The sequence below is a fragment of the Dermacentor silvarum genome, chromosome 5, assembly GCF_013339745.2.
Source record: "Dermacentor silvarum isolate Dsil-2018 chromosome 5, BIME_Dsil_1.4, whole genome shotgun sequence".
NCBI classification, from domain to species: Eukaryota; Metazoa; Arthropoda; class Arachnida; order Ixodida; family Ixodidae; genus Dermacentor; species Dermacentor silvarum.
The window spans coordinates 21701230-21721458 of record NC_051158.1 but is presented as its reverse complement, the minus strand read 5'-3'; the positions used below and the strand labels follow the sequence as shown (position 1 = coordinate 21721458).

The 20229-nt window shown below is 46.3% G+C and overlaps 2 protein-coding genes across 3 annotated transcripts in view; both read left to right on the top strand.

Annotated features, from left to right (window-relative positions):
* Positions 1-33: 33 nt before the first annotated feature.
* On the top strand, positions 34-12240 carry LOC119453035 (tRNA-dihydrouridine(16/17) synthase [NAD(P)(+)]-like). 2 transcript variants are annotated; one of them, XM_037715012.2, is made up of 11 exons: positions 34-406; positions 1275-1434; positions 1771-1883; positions 2119-2201; positions 3034-3137; positions 4290-4434; positions 5300-5402; positions 7193-7278; positions 8245-8408; positions 8903-8978; positions 12012-12240. In XM_037715012.2, the coding sequence occupies exons 1-10, from the start codon at positions 173-175 to the stop codon at positions 8944-8946; spliced, it is 1236 nt and encodes a 411-aa protein (XP_037570940.1). In that variant the 5' UTR covers positions 34-172; the 3' UTR covers positions 8947-8978; positions 12012-12240. The 2 variants fall into 2 exon arrangements, with proteins under 2 accessions (XP_037570940.1, XP_037570939.1); XM_037715011.2 differs by having other exon boundaries at positions 35-406; positions 8245-8449.
* Positions 12241-17588: 5348 nt separating this feature from the next.
* LOC119453994 (tether containing UBX domain for GLUT4-like) overlaps positions 17589-20229 on the top strand; it is a 50638-nt gene continuing 47997 nt past the window's right edge. Inside the window, exon 1 of the mRNA XM_049667203.1 lies at positions 17589-17734. Within this exon, the coding sequence (XP_049523160.1) occupies positions 17648-17734 (87 nt within the window). The 5' untranslated portion in view covers positions 17589-17647. The remainder of the gene's footprint in view (positions 17735-20229) is intronic.

Here is a 20229-nt window from a genome sequence, read left to right as displayed (position 1 = left end):
CTACTAGCTATCTAGTAACGATCCAACACAATCCAGCTGCTAAATCCCAGCAGCCGTAGCCGCCACAACTTTTGCGTGACGCGATTGTGCACGCTCGTGCGTTGCACGTGCATTTTGCGAAGTAAACAGTGCGCACAGTTTAGGTTTTAGTTTCGTCACAGCGACAGCCACCATGCCGGAGAAACTGTCGGGCTACGAGTTCTGGACGCAAGTTTTGAAGAGTCCCAAGTTTGTCGTCGCACCGATGGTCGACCAGAGCGAGCTAGCCTGGCGGCTGTTGAGCCGCAGACACGGCGCTCAACTGTGCTACACACCGATGCTTCACGCGGCCGTGTTTCTCAAGGACCCCAAGTATCGCAAGGAGACTTTGGCCACCTGTGACGAGGACACTCCGCTCATTGTTCAGGTGGGCAAACGACGCGCACTTAACACACGTTACGTTGACATCAGTTTCGTTTGGCCGCAAGAATGAATAATCTGGAAGCATATCGCTGTGCTCCAGTGCAGTTCTTCGTTTATGTAGCGGCGCTATTTGCCGCAGCTTTTCGTGCCTAAACCCGTCCCCGTCTGTTTTAGCTTTCTCGTTCACCACACTTAATTTAGTATCGTACAGTGCTGTGACATCGTGAGGTTGAGTTTGCGCTGCCATGATTCTGTGTTCGCTTCGTATTGATTTTCAGCTTGACCTAATGTGCGTTATCATTGAGATGCCGCAGTTGGGTGCAGTGCATGCATAGGACGACAAACATTCATAACGGCTGCATTCGTTGCAAGTATTTTTGCTGCGGCAGTTCGTGCTGTGTGATCATCGTGAAGACAAATCTCACCACTCTAAGGACGCAAGCCTCCGTGAAGTCGTTGTTTCCTAATGCAATAACCGTTTGCTGTGGTTGTAAGTCGCGCGCGTCGTGACTTGAGCATTAACTAGTTTGTAAATCTGCGATACCGACAGACTTATTTTATTTGACAAAAACAGCTCTGAAACGTTAGTGCTCGGTCATTAAGCGTAAACACAGTATCTGTACGTGGTGAAAAAAAAAAAAAAAAAAAAAAACTCGAGAACATCTACATAGTTTGACTAAAAAATAAATGAAGCTTTCACCTCACCTGAAGAAGACAAGTCTTGGCTCTTGTCCTTCCTATCACTGTCATCTTTCCATCCCTTATCCTCATTTCCCACACTGCCAACCTTATTTGCCCAACTGTTGATGACTCCATCTTCACCCTTTGTCTGTTTTGGATTCTAACCACAGAGTGTCACGCCTGTATTGCAGTTCTGTGCCAATGACCCCGACGTGTTGTTCGAGGCATCCCGCATGGTGGTTGGCCAGTGCTGTGCAGTTGATCTCAACTTGGGCTGCCCCCAAGCCATCGCCCGTGCTGGGCATTACGGGGCTTTTCTTCAGGACGAGTGGGACCTCCTCTCCAGAATGGGTACAGTAAAGTAGTTTGGTTACCATTATTGCAGTCTCTGTCTGTGACGTTTTTCAATCGTGATAGTACAAATCCCGTGTTTTATCACTGCTGGCAAGGAGCCTCAATTAGAGTTGTCAAATAAACTAATTAGAATGACATTGCTATTTGATTGTGCTAATCAACGGGTTAATTTTTTTATCTTTACACTCATCGAACACCCAAAGTTATCCCATGTGGGTCATTTCATTTTGCTTTTTGCTAAACTTATTTGTCATGGGCTGTTCCTAGAGAAGAGCGAATCATCTGCTCGTTTGGCTCATAGTCGCCTTCTTTTGCCCTCAACTAATCTTGCAGTGAACAAGTTACACACGGAGCTTGAGATTCCGATCACCTGCAAAGTGCGAGTGTTTCCAGAAGTCGAGAAGACTGTCGAGTACGCCAAGATGCTTGAGGCTGCTGGGTGTCAGGTTTGTGTTGCACGAATTTCTTGCTGATCCGCATTATGTTCGGGCAAACTGTTTAGCAGTTTTTGACCTTCGAAACGTTATTATATTGTCTTCTCCTTTAAGGTGTTATTGTGAATAAAGTCCCGTAACAGCCACGCAGCTCTGACTTCAGGCTTTGCAATTTATCTTTTGCGCTCCGTACCGTGTGGTAGCGTAGCTGCAGTGGAGAGAATGCTATTTCAATTGCTGGTTTCAGGTGCTGACTGTCCATGGCCGGACGAGAGACCAGAAAGGGCCGTTCACTGGTCTTGCAAACTGGGAACACATCAAGGCAGTGAAGTGAGCTTCCTTGCCTTACTTTTCCATGAATACTCGCCATGGTAGCTCGGTGCCTACGGCATCGTGCTGCATGGCATGTGGTCACAGTTTCGATCCCAGTCCTGGAGGCTGCATTCAGATGGTGGGATGCAAAAAACACTTGTTCGCCGCGCTTTTGGTGCACATTAACAGAACCGCAGGCGATCAAAATTAATCCAGAAGCCTCCACTATGGTGTGTCTCATGATCAGATCGTGGTTTTGCAATGTAAAACAGCAGATTTTTTTTTCCCTGCTAATATGTTCAGGGAACTAAAAGTACAGTGCAAATGCTCTCTTTCAGAGAATTTTAATTAATTTTGCCTTTGTCAACTATTACTTGGTGAAAGGGAATGGTGCAGGGGATGTTCTAACGAATGAACTACATACAGACAAGCTGCAGAGTAGGACGGCGTGAAAATGCAGTGGCACTACCCTTCACATTCAGCACAGGCTGGAAATATATTAGACATATTTTAAGGGCATGGTTTTTGTCGGAAGGTGAAACTAACAAGCGCAGCTGAGTCTTTAACAGTAGGTGCTCGGCAAAGATTGTTGTTCAACGCCGTGAGCAGCGAGTAAGAGGAGCGACGTCAACGTAGTTGTTGGCTCTATCTGCCTGTGCTGTGCCTTTTTGTTTAAAAACATTTAACTTGCCTAAAGCTAGTCTATGCACACGGCGGCTATGACATATCCAAACTGTCCCCTTTTACCTAATATTAACAGCTAAATACCAGTGCCTAAACTGACCTCGTTTTAATTAGCAATGCATTTCCCATTTAATTCCCTTGACATTCTGATCGTGTACTTTTACAGGCAGAATGTCAAGATCCCTGTGATCGCCAATGGAAACATCCAGTATCTGCAAGATGCTCTTCGATGCCTTGAGGAGACCGGAGTTGATGCAGTAATGTCAGCCGGTGAGATTTCGATTCTAATTGTGTTGCTCTGACACTGTGTATTGTATCAAGAGTATCAGCTTTCTCAAGAAAGTTAGAGAGCTCATGGGGTTGTTGTCACTTGTGAGGTCTCAAATGTGCTCTTGGGTCAAAGGAACCACAACACAGCAGTGCAAACAATCAAAAAGACATTTATTGCACCTTTCATACACTAGTGCCTGCTAGCCAAACTACTACCAATAGAACATGCCGATGGGCGCTGACGAATCAAGCAAGTTTGACTCGCTGCGACAGAATATCGAGCGAACATGTTTGCCCCCATGCTAGACACCAACGCCTAATCGTTCGCGTGTACGGTCACACGAACAGTGGCACGTTGGAACGAAAGGGTTCATCCATCCCGGTGTCCTGCTCCGAAGCCTTTCTTGTAACGGTCCCCCGAAGCGTGCCGGTCAGGGTGCGAGATGAGCGCGCACGCCGCTGACCCCAAGCCAAAGAGACAGCTATGTACTCCTTGCGCCTGAGTAACCCTGCTGTTAGGTGGCATTAGCAGCGCAACAATCGCACAATCTCTCATACTAATCTGCAACCACACCGCCCGCAGGCAGTGCTTAGCTACGCAGAGAAGCCGGATTACAGGAGACGCGAGAGCCATGCGGGGTAAACAACATCAGGGGTCGTGTGAGACTCTAGTGTCCCCGCACACTTGGTGCAAACAGCAAATGTTTTGTGCAAAGTGATATTACTTCAGCTGTTGTTACTTTGGCTGTTATATTAGCTGCAGATCGATATCATTTCTTCCGGTTAGCCTGCAGGGCTACTTCTGTTGGTTGGAGCATGTCAACAGCTGTGACCATATTTTCTTGTCATTTCTTTAACTGTTAAGGTTAAAATATATTGCCTTTTGGGTTTGTGGAAGTATTGTCAGAGCTTTAAATCATGAGTGAGAAGCTGCTGATTCATCCAAACCTTCGTTTTTTTTTTTTATTAATGCAATAGCATTTTATTCAGATTCAAAGGCAGGTGTATCTGGCATCATGTTGCAAAGCTTTGATCACAAATGTACCGCGTTTCTGGTACGCCCATTGCTGTTCTGTAAGCAGGCACATGTTTTTATACTTACATCTTCATGGCGTGCATTTTCAAAGCTATATACATCGATAATGTTTTCAGAGGGCAACCTGCATAATCCGTACTTGTTTACCGGAAATCAACGTCCCGTCTGGGAGGCAGCGCTGGAATACCTGGAGCTGGTCCGACAATATCCGTGTCCTACCTCGTACATCCGGGGGCACTGCTTCAAGCTTCTCCACCACTGGTAAGCAAACCTTCCACATTGACGACAATTATTTTCGCCGTTACCTGCGACAAAATGTATCTTTTGTATCTTTGTTCTGTCACGTGCCCTGGGGAGGCACTAATGCAATGTTCCTGGCAGATCACTGTACGCTCTGATATAGTAGGTTTGGGGCCTAAAATGAGCACAGAGCCTGATGACAGTGCTATGAAAATATTGCATTCAACAATTATCATATAGCAGATTCAGAGCTTGCTATGTTTGTATCTGGTCATGGCATTATTTGTGGTGTAAGCACCAGGAGTAAGTAACCAAACATTCTGATTTAGACGGGACTCATCTTGGTGGTTCAAAAACCCGGGCCAAATGCAGCTTGGCACAGGGAAAACCCTGTAGCTGTGATGCCTTAGAATATTCTCTTGATTCAAATTGCTACGAGGTGTTTAAGGGGCCCTGAAACACTTTTTTTCGAACATAGTAAGAAAATGTTGCCGATCTGTTAATGAGGCTCCTGCGAACATGTGAGCCAAATATTATTGCACTGCGTGCTGCAGGGAATTTACAATCTCGTCTCAAAAGCAGTGAACAATCACTTGCTCTCGCTTCCGCGATGCTGCTGCAATGTCATCATGCAGCATCATCGCAAGCAGCTTTTGTGATCGCGACAGCATTCTCAGTAATACAATTATTGCTTTTCTGAGTTCAGTGAATGAAAAATATTTATGTCTGCAATCTCAAAAAATACCGAAAAACCATTTCATCTGTGCACTGTCGGTCTAGATACAACAATTTCGCATTACTGTGTGTGCTGCACGTGCCCCCCCCTTCGAGCTTTTACGGTTACGTGCCTAACTATGCTTCTGTTTTTGTTCTCTCTCCTATTCAGCATGACAATGCCCGAGAATGTGGACTTGAGGGAAAAGCTTGCCAAGGCGAACACTGTCGAGACGTTCGAAGAGGTTGCCACTGCGCTAAGGGATCGGTTTCAGGTGCGTCTCGAGCATGGTTTGACGCACTAACTGCTGGGGAATGCATCTTATCTCCTTGTGTACTAACTATTGCTAAGTAGTGTCACCAGGTGCACATGACTCGTTCAGCTAGATCACCGGCTTGTTTGCAAGGCGTTGCTTCGTGCTAGTTGGTAATCCACAGCTGTTAGATTTTTAGCACAGTATTTTGGGAAGAACTTGAAGCACGAAATGACAGGCACAAGCGCAAGCTTCCGGCTAAAGTTTAATGCCAGACACTTTGAATAAATATACAGAGCAACACTGCATACTGTAACACTGTACAGAGCGAGGCTGTCACCAGCTGATGGCAGCTGGTGACTGTTCAGTTATTGTTGACACTACGCACGTTCTGACACTACCATGTGATTAGCTGGTTTCTTTTCTACTTCTTTTGACTTGTGTTGCTCTTTATATTTATTCGAAGTGCCTGACATTAAACTTTAGTTGGAAGCTAGTGCATGTACCTGTCATTTTGTGTTTTAAATTCGTCCTAAAAAAACTCCCTGAAAATCTAACGGCTTGTTTGCGTTCATATTTTACGCAGGGATGGAATTTTCCAGTGCACGCAGTTTGATATGATGTTTGGATGCATTGCATGGCTGTTTCGCTGAGAATAATAAACCTGAAGTGCACATTGTTGGTGGAAACCCAATGCAAAGAATGTTGATGTTGCAGGAACCAGTGGAGCCATGTCTCACTGCAGCAGCAAAACAGTATGCATGCCATGTTTTACCCTAACAATGGCTGAAGGAGCCAGAATTTCAATGCATCGACACCGACATTGTTATGCCTGGCACCGCCGCAGATGACACATACTATATTTACTCATGTAAGGCCCACCCTCGTGCAAGACCAGCACCCCACTTTAGGGGCAATAACGTCGGAAAATAGTTTAACTGAATATCACATGGGTACCTGCTGTCCTGCATGCGACCACCATAATCCAAGGATTTCGCAGCATAGATCCATTAAACTTCAACAGTGTCAGCTGTGCTGTGGCTTGTAGTTTAGCCTGTTCATCTGAATTTCTGTTTTCGGGCACATTTAGAGGGCATCACAGCCAAAACTCTGCGTGCGGACATTGAACGCATGGTGTGTGGTTTCATTTGATACCGTCATCAAGAGCTTCAAGCTTCAATCTCCCACAATATGGATGGCATTGAGGAGGACCGGGGAGCCTGTCAATGATGCGAGGTTGTCAAACAACGCGAAAGCAGCGGTAGCGACGGGATGATCGAATAAAAGTGTTTATAGTGGGCTGTAAGTGGCTGCGTTATTCTGCATAGCAGACTGAGCACAGTAAGAGACTTCAGTGAGTAGTCATAAGCCTGCCTCGTGTAAGGCCCACACCCTGCAAAAAAGTGTGTGTGTGGGGGGGGGTGAAACCTAGAAAGAAAGAAAGTGCTGGCCTTACAGCTATAAATATGGTATCTTTGATTGGTTCTGGACAAAAGTTCTGAATTTAAGAACTTATGACAATGACATATGTGTCTTTGTCGTAATTTCTTAAAGTTCTTACTTGCCCAGAATAAGTCAGAACATTGAGAAATGATGTCAGTGACCCATATGTCATTGTCATGATTCCTTAAAGTTCTGGCTTATTCTGGGCAAGTAATGCATCTGAACGTGGCATTAAGCAGCGTGCACCGTGAAATGTGACCTCTGTGCAAAATTACGAGTATTCACTCTACTTGCCTCGGTGCTTTGTCACTGTTCACTGATGTTAACACGTATAATTCAACAGTGCAAATGGTACTACCCCGTTGCAGGACAAAACCTGGGACCCAGATTACAACTCTCCGCAGGCTGACCTTCCTTTCCCGCCCTGGATCTGCCAGCCGTATGTGAGACCCAGGTGAGGTTTCTTCTGCATAGTGCTGGCAGAGTTGTTGCAAAGCTCAGGTATGGATATTCATGTTGGGAACACTCGCAGCGCAGTCGGTGAAAGGACACGACCGCATAAAGCATAGGGGAAATTACGTGTGGTTTCTACTTGATATGTAAAGATATAGGGAAAAAGGGACTTAAAGTGGATACAAAGATGACTTCTCACCAATGCGAGCCGAATCCACATCTTCCGCATTATGTGTGTGATGCTCTACCAATTGAGCTACAGCGGCGGCTATCCTCCTCCAACTTTCCTGGGTATTAGTGCATGCGTATGAGATTGGACCCTGGGAGTGTCAGCCAGCTCATGGTGGCGGATTCCAACCACCGCCGTCACGTAGCATGTGAACTTGGTAGCAGGTGAACTGGCCAAGGTAGGGAGGCTATTGCCACTGTGGGGGTCGGCAGCGAGGCAACCGTGCCCACTTTTATACGAAGATCACTCTGAGGCGAGTGCCTCTGGCTGACACGGTCAGCGGCTGAATGGGACGTCGGCTCAGCCTCGGAGCCGGGAACGCTATAAGCACGCATTTTTGGCATCATCTTCGTCTTAGGATTAGGGCCTAAGTGTAAATGCCAGTGCCACTGCACCACCACCTGTGCTGCTACTCTTTCCAGCCCACCATGCAGAGTGCACTTGTGCAACTTGTCTTGGCAGCTATGGCCGTCTGCTGCGGTGCACGGAGTTGCAGGTGTGATTCCAGGCCGCGTCTGTCGCATTCTGATGAGAGTGGGATGCAGAAATGCTTATATTCTTTATGGGGGCATCACTCAAGTTTGCGTGTACAATTTGGCCCTTTTCTTGATCGCACCAGGCCAGCAGCAAAGTGGCAGTCAGTCGCCAGTCAGTCGCATGTTTTGCTATGCATGAAGCATCTCGCATCCGCCATACAGTTCCTGATTTTCAGTGCTTTTTTTTGCTTTGCACTGCCAGCCCTGAGGTGGTCCAGGAGACGAAGCGAGACCTGAATGCGGAATACCAGAAGCTCCTGGAGCTGACAGCAGCCATCAAGCGCCCCGTCGACCTGGATCTGCTCAGCCTGTCCAGAAAGCAGCTCAAGCGCTTGCGCAAGAACCCCCGCAAGGCCTTCGCCAACCGTGAGCAGTTTGTGCCCTGTGCCAAGTGCCCCAATCCCAGGGTGGGTGTCAGCAGAGATATTTCTCTTCTTCGGTAATTTGTATTGTACGACGGAACTTTGACGTAACCAACATGGATATGATCAGTTATCAGATATAACAACGTAAATCTAAATTTGATTGGCTGCACTTTATTTCAGCAAGTTTCTACTGCTTTGTATTGAAACCGAAAATTAAAGATCCGAGGCAATGTTGGTTAAAGCAAAGCAAATATTTGTTTCTCGCAGTTAAGAGTACGTATTGTCATAGTAAAAATGGAAAATACTCAGCAAGAGTAACTCGAAACAACACGTTCCGGAATGCAGTTCGTGAGAATTAGCTTTTTTGCATTGTAGTTTTTTTTTTTTTTTTCTGAGTTCATATGAGAATCGGCATGGTCACGACTTCCTAAAATGAGAGTAGTGTAGGGTGTGACACTCGCATAGTCTTCAAAATTCATGTCTGTTCTGTTGCAGTGTACAAAGTGTGTCTACAATCTCTGCAAACCGTGCTGTCGTAGCCGGGTAAAAGAGAACTTCGAAAATTGCGAAGGTATGTCATCACCGTTTCCAGCATCTCTTCTTCGCGTGTGTTGAATATCCTTGCTGTGCTTTACTACCTTGAACATGCATGCTGTTGGTCAAGTAGCTCTTGTTTCTTAGAAACACTGAATATTATTTTGGTGCTGTCATTTTTTGCTGATTTCGTGCAGTCGAATCTTGATAATTTGAACTTGAAGGGGCCCGAAAATTTGTTCGAATTAAATGAAGTTCGAATTAAAGAAGTTCGAATTAAAGGAAGGACTTATTTTTGAAGTATTAAAGCACCATAGCACGACGTACGAACGGTGCGAGTCGTGAAATATCTCGGTGCGCAAGCACATAGCGAGTGAGGGCCATGAAACTGCCCACGTAGGCCAACGGTCGCAGAAAACGAAACTTCAGGGAGCGGGCGGCGCCGACGCGCGGGGACCGTCGAAGGTGAGGGAGGAGGGCGGCAGGGAAGCGGATTTGGCCTCGGCAACCCCGTCGCTTCGGTGGCAGTGGCTTCGGTGGCTCCCCTCGCGCTCCCTCGTAGCTCCCTCACCTTCGACTGTCTCCGTGCGCGCCCGGCGGCAGCTTAGCCCGCTCCCTGAAGTTTCGTTTTCTGCCGTTGAAGCGAGGCGTTGGCCGGCGTGGGCAGTTTCGTTGGCCGGACTGGGCCTCCGCCGTTGCTTCCCTCTGCGCCGCAGCGTTGGCTGAGACGTCGGCACGTACACGCGTGTTCCGGCGCGACGCAGAAACGGCGACCTTGTGTGACAGAGTGAAATCTCCGCCGTGGTTCTTCTTCTCTCTGTCGTTTTTTTTTTTTTTTTTTCCTCTGCGCGGCGTTGAGGGGTCTCGCCTAACCTTTTCGGAGCAATGCCGGTCAGAGGCGCCGCCACGTGATTTGGCGCGCTGCTGAGAGCATTGTCGGTGCCGGTATGTTCGAATTAACCGTCGCAAATGCTTTCGCGTTCGAATTACCGGGCGTTTTCGCCCATTGGAATACACATAACTTTGCCGGGACCACAGCATCAGTTCGAAAAAACCAGAAGTTCGAATTAAGCATGTTCAAATTAACAAGATTCGACTGTAGGTTGATAATTAGAAGCGAAAATAAAGGTCAAAGTTCTACTTCTTGGATTTCGCTCCAAAACCCCAGTGCCGGTATGTCAGTGCGATGTCATGCATTTCAAAGTATTATTCTCGCATTTGAGGCATTGCGGCTCAGTAAATGTTCTTGAAACTTGCCGAGTTTAGTACTATTTGGCTCGTTTTTAACAGCGCACAATGTACCGTATTTATTCGAATGCAGGCCGACCTTTTTTTTTTCTTTTTTTTTCGAGAATGTACCCATAAGAGCTGCATTGACCTATATTCATTGAAGAATCTCAACCTATATTAGTGAACAAAGCTAGCAAAAGCACTGAGCTAACGGAGTTCATCTGTCGCGCCCACCGTAAAGCCAGTCCGGAGATTAGCCAGGCTGGCTTTAAGAATTGCTGCATATCCAATGCACTTGACGGCACCGAGGACAATGTTCTTTGGGGTGCCTAGGGCAGCTGCGAAGCTTCATCTGGCGAGGACAACTTGTGGCATCTTGTGACTAGCGAGATTTAGTAGCCGAGCTTACAGTAAATAGAGATGAGTCATGTTAATCTTGTTTTTCTATGAAAATATGGGTCAGTCTATATACGAGTTATCATTTATTTATTTTTTTACTCGGAAAGTTCAATGTATAGGGGTCGACTTGCGTTTGTGTTCAACCTGTCTTTGAGCAAATACGGTAGTCCATCTTTGCCAATGACCAATTAACTAAGCCTGAGCAGACGCCATCAAAACCCACGACACCAAGGCGATCTGGCGTCGTGGCATTACGGTGGCGTTGCCACCCGTCTCCGTTTCAATGTCTTGCCAGGCCTGTATTCATTGTCAGAGTGGCTCTTTTGGTATTGCAGACTGCTTAACTTACTTACACAGCTTAAGTAATTTTTTCTATTTAATGTCCCCTTTAATTCTGAGCCCGTCATGGCCGCCCAGTGGCCATGGTGCTCTGCTGCCAAGCAGCGAAGGTCACAGGTTCAATTCCAGACCATGCCAGCCACATTTCAGTGAGGAACAAAATGTGAAAATGCTCACGTATTGTGTTTTAGGTGCACATTGAAGAATCTCACACTGTCGAGATTAAGCTGAAGCTTTCGCTATACTGTTTCCTGCAGCCCGCGAGTTGATTTGTGGACGTTAGACTCCGCAGCTTAATATGTTTTTAATTCTGATAGCACACATGTCTTGCATGGAAACGGGATGTTACAGTTTACAATTGAACCTCGTATAACAAACATGGATAGAGCGAATTATTGGATATAACAAAGTAAATCAAAAATGTTTCCCACCGATTCCAGCATGTAATGAGCATGTGCTTAAGTTAACTCGGATGTGACGAAGGTAGGCATTTTTGTGTTTCATGCAGCATCATGATTATCGAGGTTCAACTGTAGTTGTAACCTGGTGTAATGGCTATGGCAATCTGTTGTTGAGCACAAGGTTGGAAGTTCGATCCCCTGCCGTGGCGGCCACATTTCGATGGGCTCACTCTCCGACACTGTCTCTCGTAACCCAAGTTGCTTGGGGGCATTAAACCCTGCAACTGAACTTTCTAATTTGGGTAATGTGTTGCAAGAAAATTGATGCTCGATTTAGGAGGGAAACGGCATTGAGACAGTGTTTGTGTGCGAATTGAATTGATGCTTGTTATAACTTGGTACGCCATGGCAGGAGTGTTCGCCGTCATTAAGGTGCTGGTTCGGTGCTCGTCGCCATTGTTATAGCTTGCTACCGGCCGGTATGGCGTTTGGCCAGACGGCCAGGAGCTTGAAGAACGCTTACACAAGAACGGGAACACTGCGTGCGTTTATTCAGTGACAGCCCTTTTAAAGACGCTATCTCGCAGCTATGGCACATGTGATGACGCCAGTCTGACGTCACGGTGAACGCGGTTTTCTGTCCTCAATAACACTTTCGCTTTGCAGCAATGCTGATGTTTTTGTCTTTGGCCGTCTTGCAGGGCACAGTTTCTTCTTCAAGCCGAGGACAGAAGAAGAAGAGTTGAAGATGAGAAAAGCTAGGGACGCAAGAAACATCTTGAACACACCCACAAACAGTGTGACGGGAAGTTCCGTAATCGAAACAGACTTCTCGGAAATACCAACTTGACTTTAATTCGCAGGAAATGTTTCCGCCTGATTCAACTGTACAGATGTGGAGTAATATATGTATATACCACTGGCAAATAAGCCGTCTCTTTTGATTTCATTGTCTTTTTAGGACTCTTCATCGTCACGTCCGTTGCACAATATCGCCCCGTCCTGATGATGCTGCTGATGCCACCTAACAAGCTTTCTTGGGTGCACTACATGGCCCTTTTCTCTAAGTGTTTTACGTGGGATGGTCTATGTGCAGTTGGGGCTGAAGGCAAGCTTCGGTTTTTGGCACACTCAGTTCCTCCATTTTGAAGTTTAAAACGGTGTCAGGAAAGAAATTTTGAATTCATGTACCAACTAAGCCCAAATGCAAACTCTCCTTAGGTTGAGTGGCCTCGCTTGCGTAGTACAAGAGATAACGCGGCGCGCTCCTCATAGGTTTGGCTGTTGGTGCTCTATAAAAACTACACTGGCGCCCTCTTGGACATTTCTTTAAGTACTCTCTAAACTAGGGAAGTTTTTTACTGCCAAAATAGTAATCTTGGACAAACAGAAAGCACACAGTGGTTTACAGACGCTATCTCTTTACCGAATGCGTATAGTGAACGCCCACCACTGCTTGTGGTTGCTGTGATGGAGTCCGCCAAATCGTCCTCTTGTGTGAAAGGTAGGCAATCGCTGAGAGCAAACTATGTGAAATATGTTCTTATAGTGGGCGGTCTGTATAACCAAATGGAACATAACATAATGAAGCCTCAATACAGCGATTGCATGAGTTCGCAGCGACCGACGGCGCGTCTGCATGCATGTCCGTGCATAATGAATCTCTTTAGCTGCGAACGCGTTTTTGCACCATGCCGAGAGCTTTAGACCACAGAATATGAGCATTTGACAGTACACAAGCAACCTTTGTTGCGTGGACTATCAGAGCGGTTAAAAAATCATTTCGTTATAACTAGGGACTTCGACGCCTACGGCGACTTGTGATGTGCCGTCGTGACGATTCAATCTTTTTTTTTTTTTCGTCTTCTAAATTCTCGGACGTTTCAATATCATTATTTCTCAAGTTGTGTTGCACTATTTTTAGTGGTCTTCTCAGCGAGCATTATCCTCTGCTTCTTTTTACTAGTCCAGTACATTCATTGTTTGGTGCTAACACAAACATAAGCATACCATGCCTTTTTTTATGTGTTTCTTACCATTCCTTTTCCATTCCAGTCAACTTGCCATTATCTAGCATCAACAAGTTCATAGACCAAAGCTTCATGGCATTAGCCGGGCAGCACGCGCGGGCGAGCGTCTCAGTGAGTGCTTTCTGCTACTCACCGAACATCGCAGCCCCGACGCCGTAGCAGAAATCTTCCTAGCGGAAGTGCATGCTGCACACCCGAGTTGTAGCTGATGGCTGGTTGGCGGTTCTAAGTTTCGCAATCCAAGCTTCACGCAGCTTCTTGTCCTGCGGGTACGTGTGAAGGCGACACCGGGCTCCGCTGCGTACGCCCGGCACTGCGGCACCGAGCAGTAGCCTACCATGATGGACGCCTTCAAAGGCAGCTACTACCTATTATAGTGCTTTCAAGTGTTGTCAAGCAGACACCCGAAGCGGTAAAACCACCCCACTTAATCAGAACCGCAGCGCAGGTGGAACTTGAAACTTACGTTTTCAGCTCGCTTCGGCGCTTCCGAAGCACCAGACGCGGCCGCTGTGTTCACGTGATCCCTCACACCACGTCACACCGTCGGCGGCGCCAGCTTTTCCAGTGGTGGAGCGATCGAACCCAATACAGTCAAACCTTGATATAACGAACCTGGATTTAACGAAATTCGCGATGTAACACAACTATTTTCATTTCGCGATCCTATAGTTCCATAAAAAACCGTGTATTTTTTCGCGATTTAATGAAGTAATTTCGTGACACGGTTTCGATTTAACGAAGCTTTCGGCCATTTCAAGCATATGCTTGGCCAGTAAATCTATCAAGTATGGCTAGTAAATCTAACCACAAAACTATAAAATTGTCAGCCGAGGCCAAGTTATTTCAAACGCCCTAGCTTCCGGATGAAAAACTTGCGCTTCAATAACGTCGTCAAAGCCTGCGTGTGCCAGGACGCGCGAGGCGGGTAATGCCGCTGCGGGAAACGCCGGTAAACAAGTTGCGGAGGCGGCGCGCGCGGCAGCTCGCAGCGCTCGGAGAAAAACGGGAGCTGACGAATTTTTTCTGCGCAAAGGGGGGGGGGGGGGAGTTATACAGTACAGGGATAAACAGTACAGTACAGGGATAAAGTCGAGAAATGCGTCAATAAAGCATCATTCGGATTCATGACTCTTGCGACGAGTGACAGATACTTGACACTTCCTCATTTCCTCTGTTAGTTGATTTGTCGGTGAGAAGAGAAAACTTCTCCTTCCGCAGCAGATCGCAGTGTTCTTCGCGACTGTGGTCACCAAGAACGTTAACTCTATACAATAGGAGCACACTTCGTTCTACCGCAACTGACTTACTTCGCAATTTGGGAGTCGTGGCACGATGTATTCACGACATCAACTAAGTGTCCCGGCCATTGCGTTGAGGGGTAAATTGTGCTCGGCTACAAAGGCTGCTAAGCCTTATGTCTGCCTCTTTTACACACGTTTCCACCTGATTTTGGCCACTCACTGACGGCATTGAAGTCAGCGTCTGAGTGCACTTCAGGCTTGATGACGTCGTCTTGTGCTTCGTGCTCTCAAGGCGGTGATCTCACTTGCCCCCTTTGTAATCTGCGTCACAAGCCTTGCAGTGAAAATACACTGTTCCTTTCTTGCTTGCCGACAACCATCCTCTGTACTTTGGATCAGATTTCAACTTAACTATACTTCTGTACTATACTATACTATATATACTATACTATATATACTATACTATATATACTATACTATACTACTGTACTATACTATACTATATACTGAACTATATTATACATTTGGTTTCTTTTTACTCGGCTCACCTTGCTCGTCACCGCCCGTTCCAAGTTGCCATTTAGTTTGCCAATGCATCTACGTACTGTACACAGAGCTCTTGGAACCATGAACGTATGAGGTGCTGCCAAAGTAGAAATATTGTAAATTGCCAAGCATGCGTTCTCGAGCGCGCATAAGATAAAACTGGCCAAGCTTCAGAAGTTTCGCTTTTACACGTGCTGCGGAGCAACTGTAATACCCAGTCTGATAATGCTTCGCCCTTCTTCGCGAAGAGGAGCGAACAAGGGTTGGTCAGAAAGAAACTCTGTTAGTAACAGAGTTTCTTTTTGACCAACCCTTCTTGTGAGCCGCCTGAATTACAGGGCTACGGCCGGAAGACGTGTCCCATACGGCCGTCAAGAGAACAGCGACACCCGCACCATCCTCTCCTGCTAAAAGTGGCGACTGACTACGTACGTAAGTACGTCTTCGCTAGTTCTAGCGACCGCTACTCCGGGCACGCTATTCCTCTCTAGCATGCACTCCACTGGTAGTGCATGCTAGAGAGTTAAGAAGCAGCTGATCCCAGTAACCTTGCTAAAGTCTGCGTGGGTACTTTTATGCATATGCGTAGCGGCGAAAATGTCGAGGTAACTGCACTTTTGAAAATCCCTAGATACTTCAAGAAAGACGCTAAATCCCTAAACAGACAAATCTCCAGAGTTGGCATCACTGCTCGGAAACGGTTCGTGCCTTGGTGCGCATTGGGTTCCCGCGCGTCTAGTGTAGGCGATCGCGTAATCCGCAAGTTTCCGAGACACGGCGCAAAGCGTTCGCTCTCGCGTTGCGGCAGTGAGCTTGTGGTCATCGAGTGAGATCTCTTAATATGATTGCGCGTGACTCCTATAAACCTGCGAACCTTGCTTCATGCAGTTGTTCAACTTTTCATCCTTTATTTATTTATTTATTTATTGCTCAGGGCGAATATCCGTATCTTTTTACATTTCTTAATTTGTAGGCACCGGCAGCGGGAACTAAGCGCGCGTTACGGCGCCGCGCGACGCAACGCACGCAAATCTCGGACGCCGCGAGCCACGTCGATGCATTGTTCTCGACGCGATCTACACCGCACGCGCTGGCGCTCATAACCGCGCTATTATGGCCCGACCTTCTTGAGATTTGTTTATAAGTGCTTACTGACAAGATATTATCCACCAGGAAAAGCCCTGGGAGTTTGTTTTCCTGCTGAAACTTTGAAACCTCGAATTAACGATATTCGCGATTGAACGAAGTTTTTCGCTGGAAGTACAACTTCGTTATATCGAGGTTCGACTGTATTGCAACCACAGCAGGTTCGGGTAAACAAGGCAAAACGATGGCTCGCAATCGAACAATATTTATTGCTAGGAGTGGTTAAGTAAGAAATAAACACTCGAATAGGTACACCAGCTCTGTAACAGTAAAAATGGGTCTCACCTCTCGTCATACGTAGATGGTCGATCAAGCGACAGGATCACTTGCTGGGTTACAGAATATTTTCTTTTTTTTTTCGTTACTGTGGAAGCAGGGCAGAAGAGATAGTTCTAACACGCTTAATGGGGGGAGGGGGGTTAATATATATGTGTCTTTCGCCCGAGGTCTTTTCTAGGTATCGTAGATATGTGTCAGCTGCGCTACACAGAACAAGACGGTGAAGTTTGCCTACGCGCGCCACTTCAACATTATTCAGAAACGTGGGGAACATATTTATTGCTTAAATGCATATATACATCTCACAGACATGTCAAAATGTTGAGCCAAGCAATACGAGGTGATTTATTTTGGTGAGTGTTTACCAAATGGCACCCAATAGTGCCACTAAAACTAAATGTACATGTAATGTGAAAAAACTGCACTACCGACAGATGGCAAGTGTGTCAGTGGGCAACTAGGCCCAGTTTAAGCCCTTGAACTTCCACACCAAAGGTGTATACTTATTGTACAATGATGAGCCCTGTTTTCACAAACCACAGTTCACGTAATTTGTCAATCAGAAACGACCCATGTTACAACTGATTCCGGACCGTGCAATTCAGTAAATGTAAAGGATAAATCGCACGCATTGAAACGATTTCGAGGTAGTAATATTCAATGTACGACGCAGTGGACTCCCCTTCGTTACAGCCGGTAATCGTATAACGGTGGCATCGTTATAAGCGGATTGCGCGTTATATTTTGCTATTCGGTATACTGTTCGCAAAAGTTTGTCAGAATAAAAAACTCGGGAACTGTTCTACGTTTAGTTCCGGTCTGCTTCCGGGAGAAGTTGGGCTTTCCGTTAGGAACCAGCGGTAGAGCCCCAGTAAAAAGGGAAGTTGGTTTCGTTTTCGCTTGGCGAACTGGCTCGTGATCGACATCTATCCTAAAGTTTTGAAACATTTAACCGCAAGGTAACGCAAGCCTCAGAAATTTATAAGATGGGCGTAAGTAAACGCGAGACACGTTTCTTTCTTTTTCGCCACCGCAAATAGTTGCGTACTGTTTCATCATCGCGGCTTGCCAGCAGGGGGCGCAGCACACAACATGGCGGCTTCCTTGTCGCTTGTTGTGCTCTACCCGAACGGCCACCGGCAGGTTTTCCACGTCAACTCAAACACCAGCATATTCCAGGTCAGTCACATTTTGCACCTTAAACACGTCCACAGCTGTATCTGTTCGAAGAGCGGCTGTACCTCTACCGGTCGCTCGAAAGTAATATTGCGATAGCGCAAGGCCGTCGTTTTCGCTGAGTTGTTACAGGGCCGGTACACTGTTCGAAACTGGCCATGCAGAGCTTTTCTTCGTAATTGGCGCGTTTGATAGGTTCCAGAGCGTGGTTGAGGTGAACGTTCCCTTGACGCTGTCATTGCCTGTCTTGGTAGCTGATGAGGGCGTGGAGGTGTTTCATGTCAGTGCCCGGGACCATCTAGATGCCAGCTAGAGCCCGTCCCACCCTCCTTATTTGTGGTTTACGCGTTCACTCTCTGAGCTATTCTTGAAGGAATCGCTTGCAGTCTAGTACGACATATTTCTTCACATCGTGCTACATTTCCTGAAGTACTGCGCTGCGTCTTTCTCCAACCAAATAGCGTGTCTTTGCTGTGAACCTGACGGATAGGTTCTTTATGGTGTCAATAGTGACAAAGTTTCTTACAATATATTAGAAACCCTATTGAGTAGTGGCAGCTTCACGCCATTCAAGTACTACTCCAGCCTGCTCTCTTAATAGGTGCGCACAGGTGCTCGGCGCCTAGGGATTGTTACCGGGAAGCTTAATTGCGTGATAGTCGTTGAGCCTAGAACATTGCTTTCTGGAGTCTCTGTTGTCATGGCTTATAAGTCGTAAACTCTCCTAGAATGGCTTACTGGGATTGTTACTGGGAAGCTTAACTGCGTGATAGTCGTTGAGCATAGAACATTGCTTTCTGGAAGTCTCTATTGTCATGGTTTATGAGTCATGAACTCTCCTAGACTGGCTTCTTGCAGATGCCGCAGCTGTGGTACAAATCTGAGATCACTGGTTACCTGTATTGTTTGCCGGCCTGTTCAGAGCCGTTCACCTATAGCACTGCGTGGTCAGTTACACGATTTGTAATTGACATATGCAATGGTAACTATCTGCTAATGCACAGAAATCATGCCACTTCTGCACACTAGACTATTTGTATGAAGGAGACCGATTAGACATCGTGTATTTGGCTTGAAAGTGTAATTTATGCTTCTACCAAGCAAAGAAGTGTCCCAGGAAAATGTCGAGATGTGCTGCGTTCTAATTCTGTTATTGCAAGTTATCATAAATGTTACTTATTAACATATTCGTGCTTACCACCATGAGTACTTGCCACGAAGGAAGAGTTGTTTACAGCCCAATAAACAAGGCAAGAAAGCCAAGCTCTTTGACAGAGATTTTTCCGCTTGTGAAATTGAAAAGTTGTGATGGTTTGAAGGTCACTCACTCACAATATCTTGGTTGAGGCTCCGAGTATTCCGTGTTTCTTTACCGTGTGCGAATGGAGGTGGAAATTGAGGGTTCCAAAAACCGTACCTTGAGAATGGTAGCATACTGGCTAGTTCGTATAGGCTCATTATTGGAAAAGGCACGTAAAATGTAGGACAAGGTGATTAAGGACGACGGTGCATGCATCTTGTCATCCTTCTTCACCTTGCACCTTTATTCTACGGGCCTTTTCTTAATAATATTTGCTTGAGTACCCATTCTGGAAATGAATCAGTAGTCGGCTTACTTCTGGTGCATTTTATTTCATATGTGTAGCTGCCACCTGGCGATATGGACTTCAGAAGAAATCGTTAAGAAGGTACTATGCTGCTATTGGACAACACTATGCATTGTCATAAGCTTGTAAGAATATCCTAGCTTAATAATCTAGCTCTTTAGCTTTATTGCTCACTACAAGTCTCCTTTTAAGCTTCATAAAAGTTTTGCATATCTATTAACAAAAACCACAGTGGCACTATGACAACTTTTAAATTGAGAGTAAGTTCTGCTCCACATTCTTCAGGCTCATCATCCTTGCCAAAAGAGGTGATTGTGGAGCATCAAGAGCTTCATTATACGAGAACATAAGCGCCTATTTTATTTCACCATCCCTCGTTCGGTGCATTGTCCCATTAGTGCAGCACCAAGTAGCGCGCTGTCCACACAAACCTTTAAGGCCCAACCGCATGCACGCGATATTCAAGCGACAGCGACAAGCGACGTGACAGACACACCCTGTCGCGCTGTCGTGTCGCGGCGCGGAGCAACCACATGAACGCGACATCGCGAAAAAGAGTAGCGACGGATTTACATTGTTGTGCGAATAAATGCTATCGTGCGCGCGTAAAGAAATCTCAATTTTAACAAAAGGTCAATGTTTTATCTAGAACTAATTAAATTTGTTTTCATCCCCAGTGAAAATCCGTCCCATGCATCCCCAGTGGAACTTCGTCCCATGCCGCCAGCGTAAGCTGCCGTGGCGCCATCTGTTGAGTAAAACTTAAAACACTTTCTCGGCTCTCGGTGGCGTCTCAGGCCTAACAGCGTCAAAACAAACAACCGATCTCAATAATAACGACAAGAGAGCGCCGATACTTAGTCTTCAGCTAGCGATGAGGTGAAGCGATGA

Bases quoted from the DNA above. Each gene is read 5' to 3' on its own strand.
- LOC119453035 (XM_037715011.2), top strand. From the start codon at position 173: ATGCCGGAGAAACTGTCGGGCTACGAGTTCTGGACGCAAGTTTTGAAG. The intron at 3,138-4,289 runs GTGAGATTTCGA...TAATGTTTTCAG, and splicing joins TGATGCAGTAATGTCAGCCG to AGGGCAACCTGCATAATCCG. The intron at 7,279-8,244 runs GTGAGGTTTCTT...TTGCACTGCCAG, and splicing joins CAGCCGTATGTGAGACCCAG to CCCTGAGGTGGTCCAGGAGA.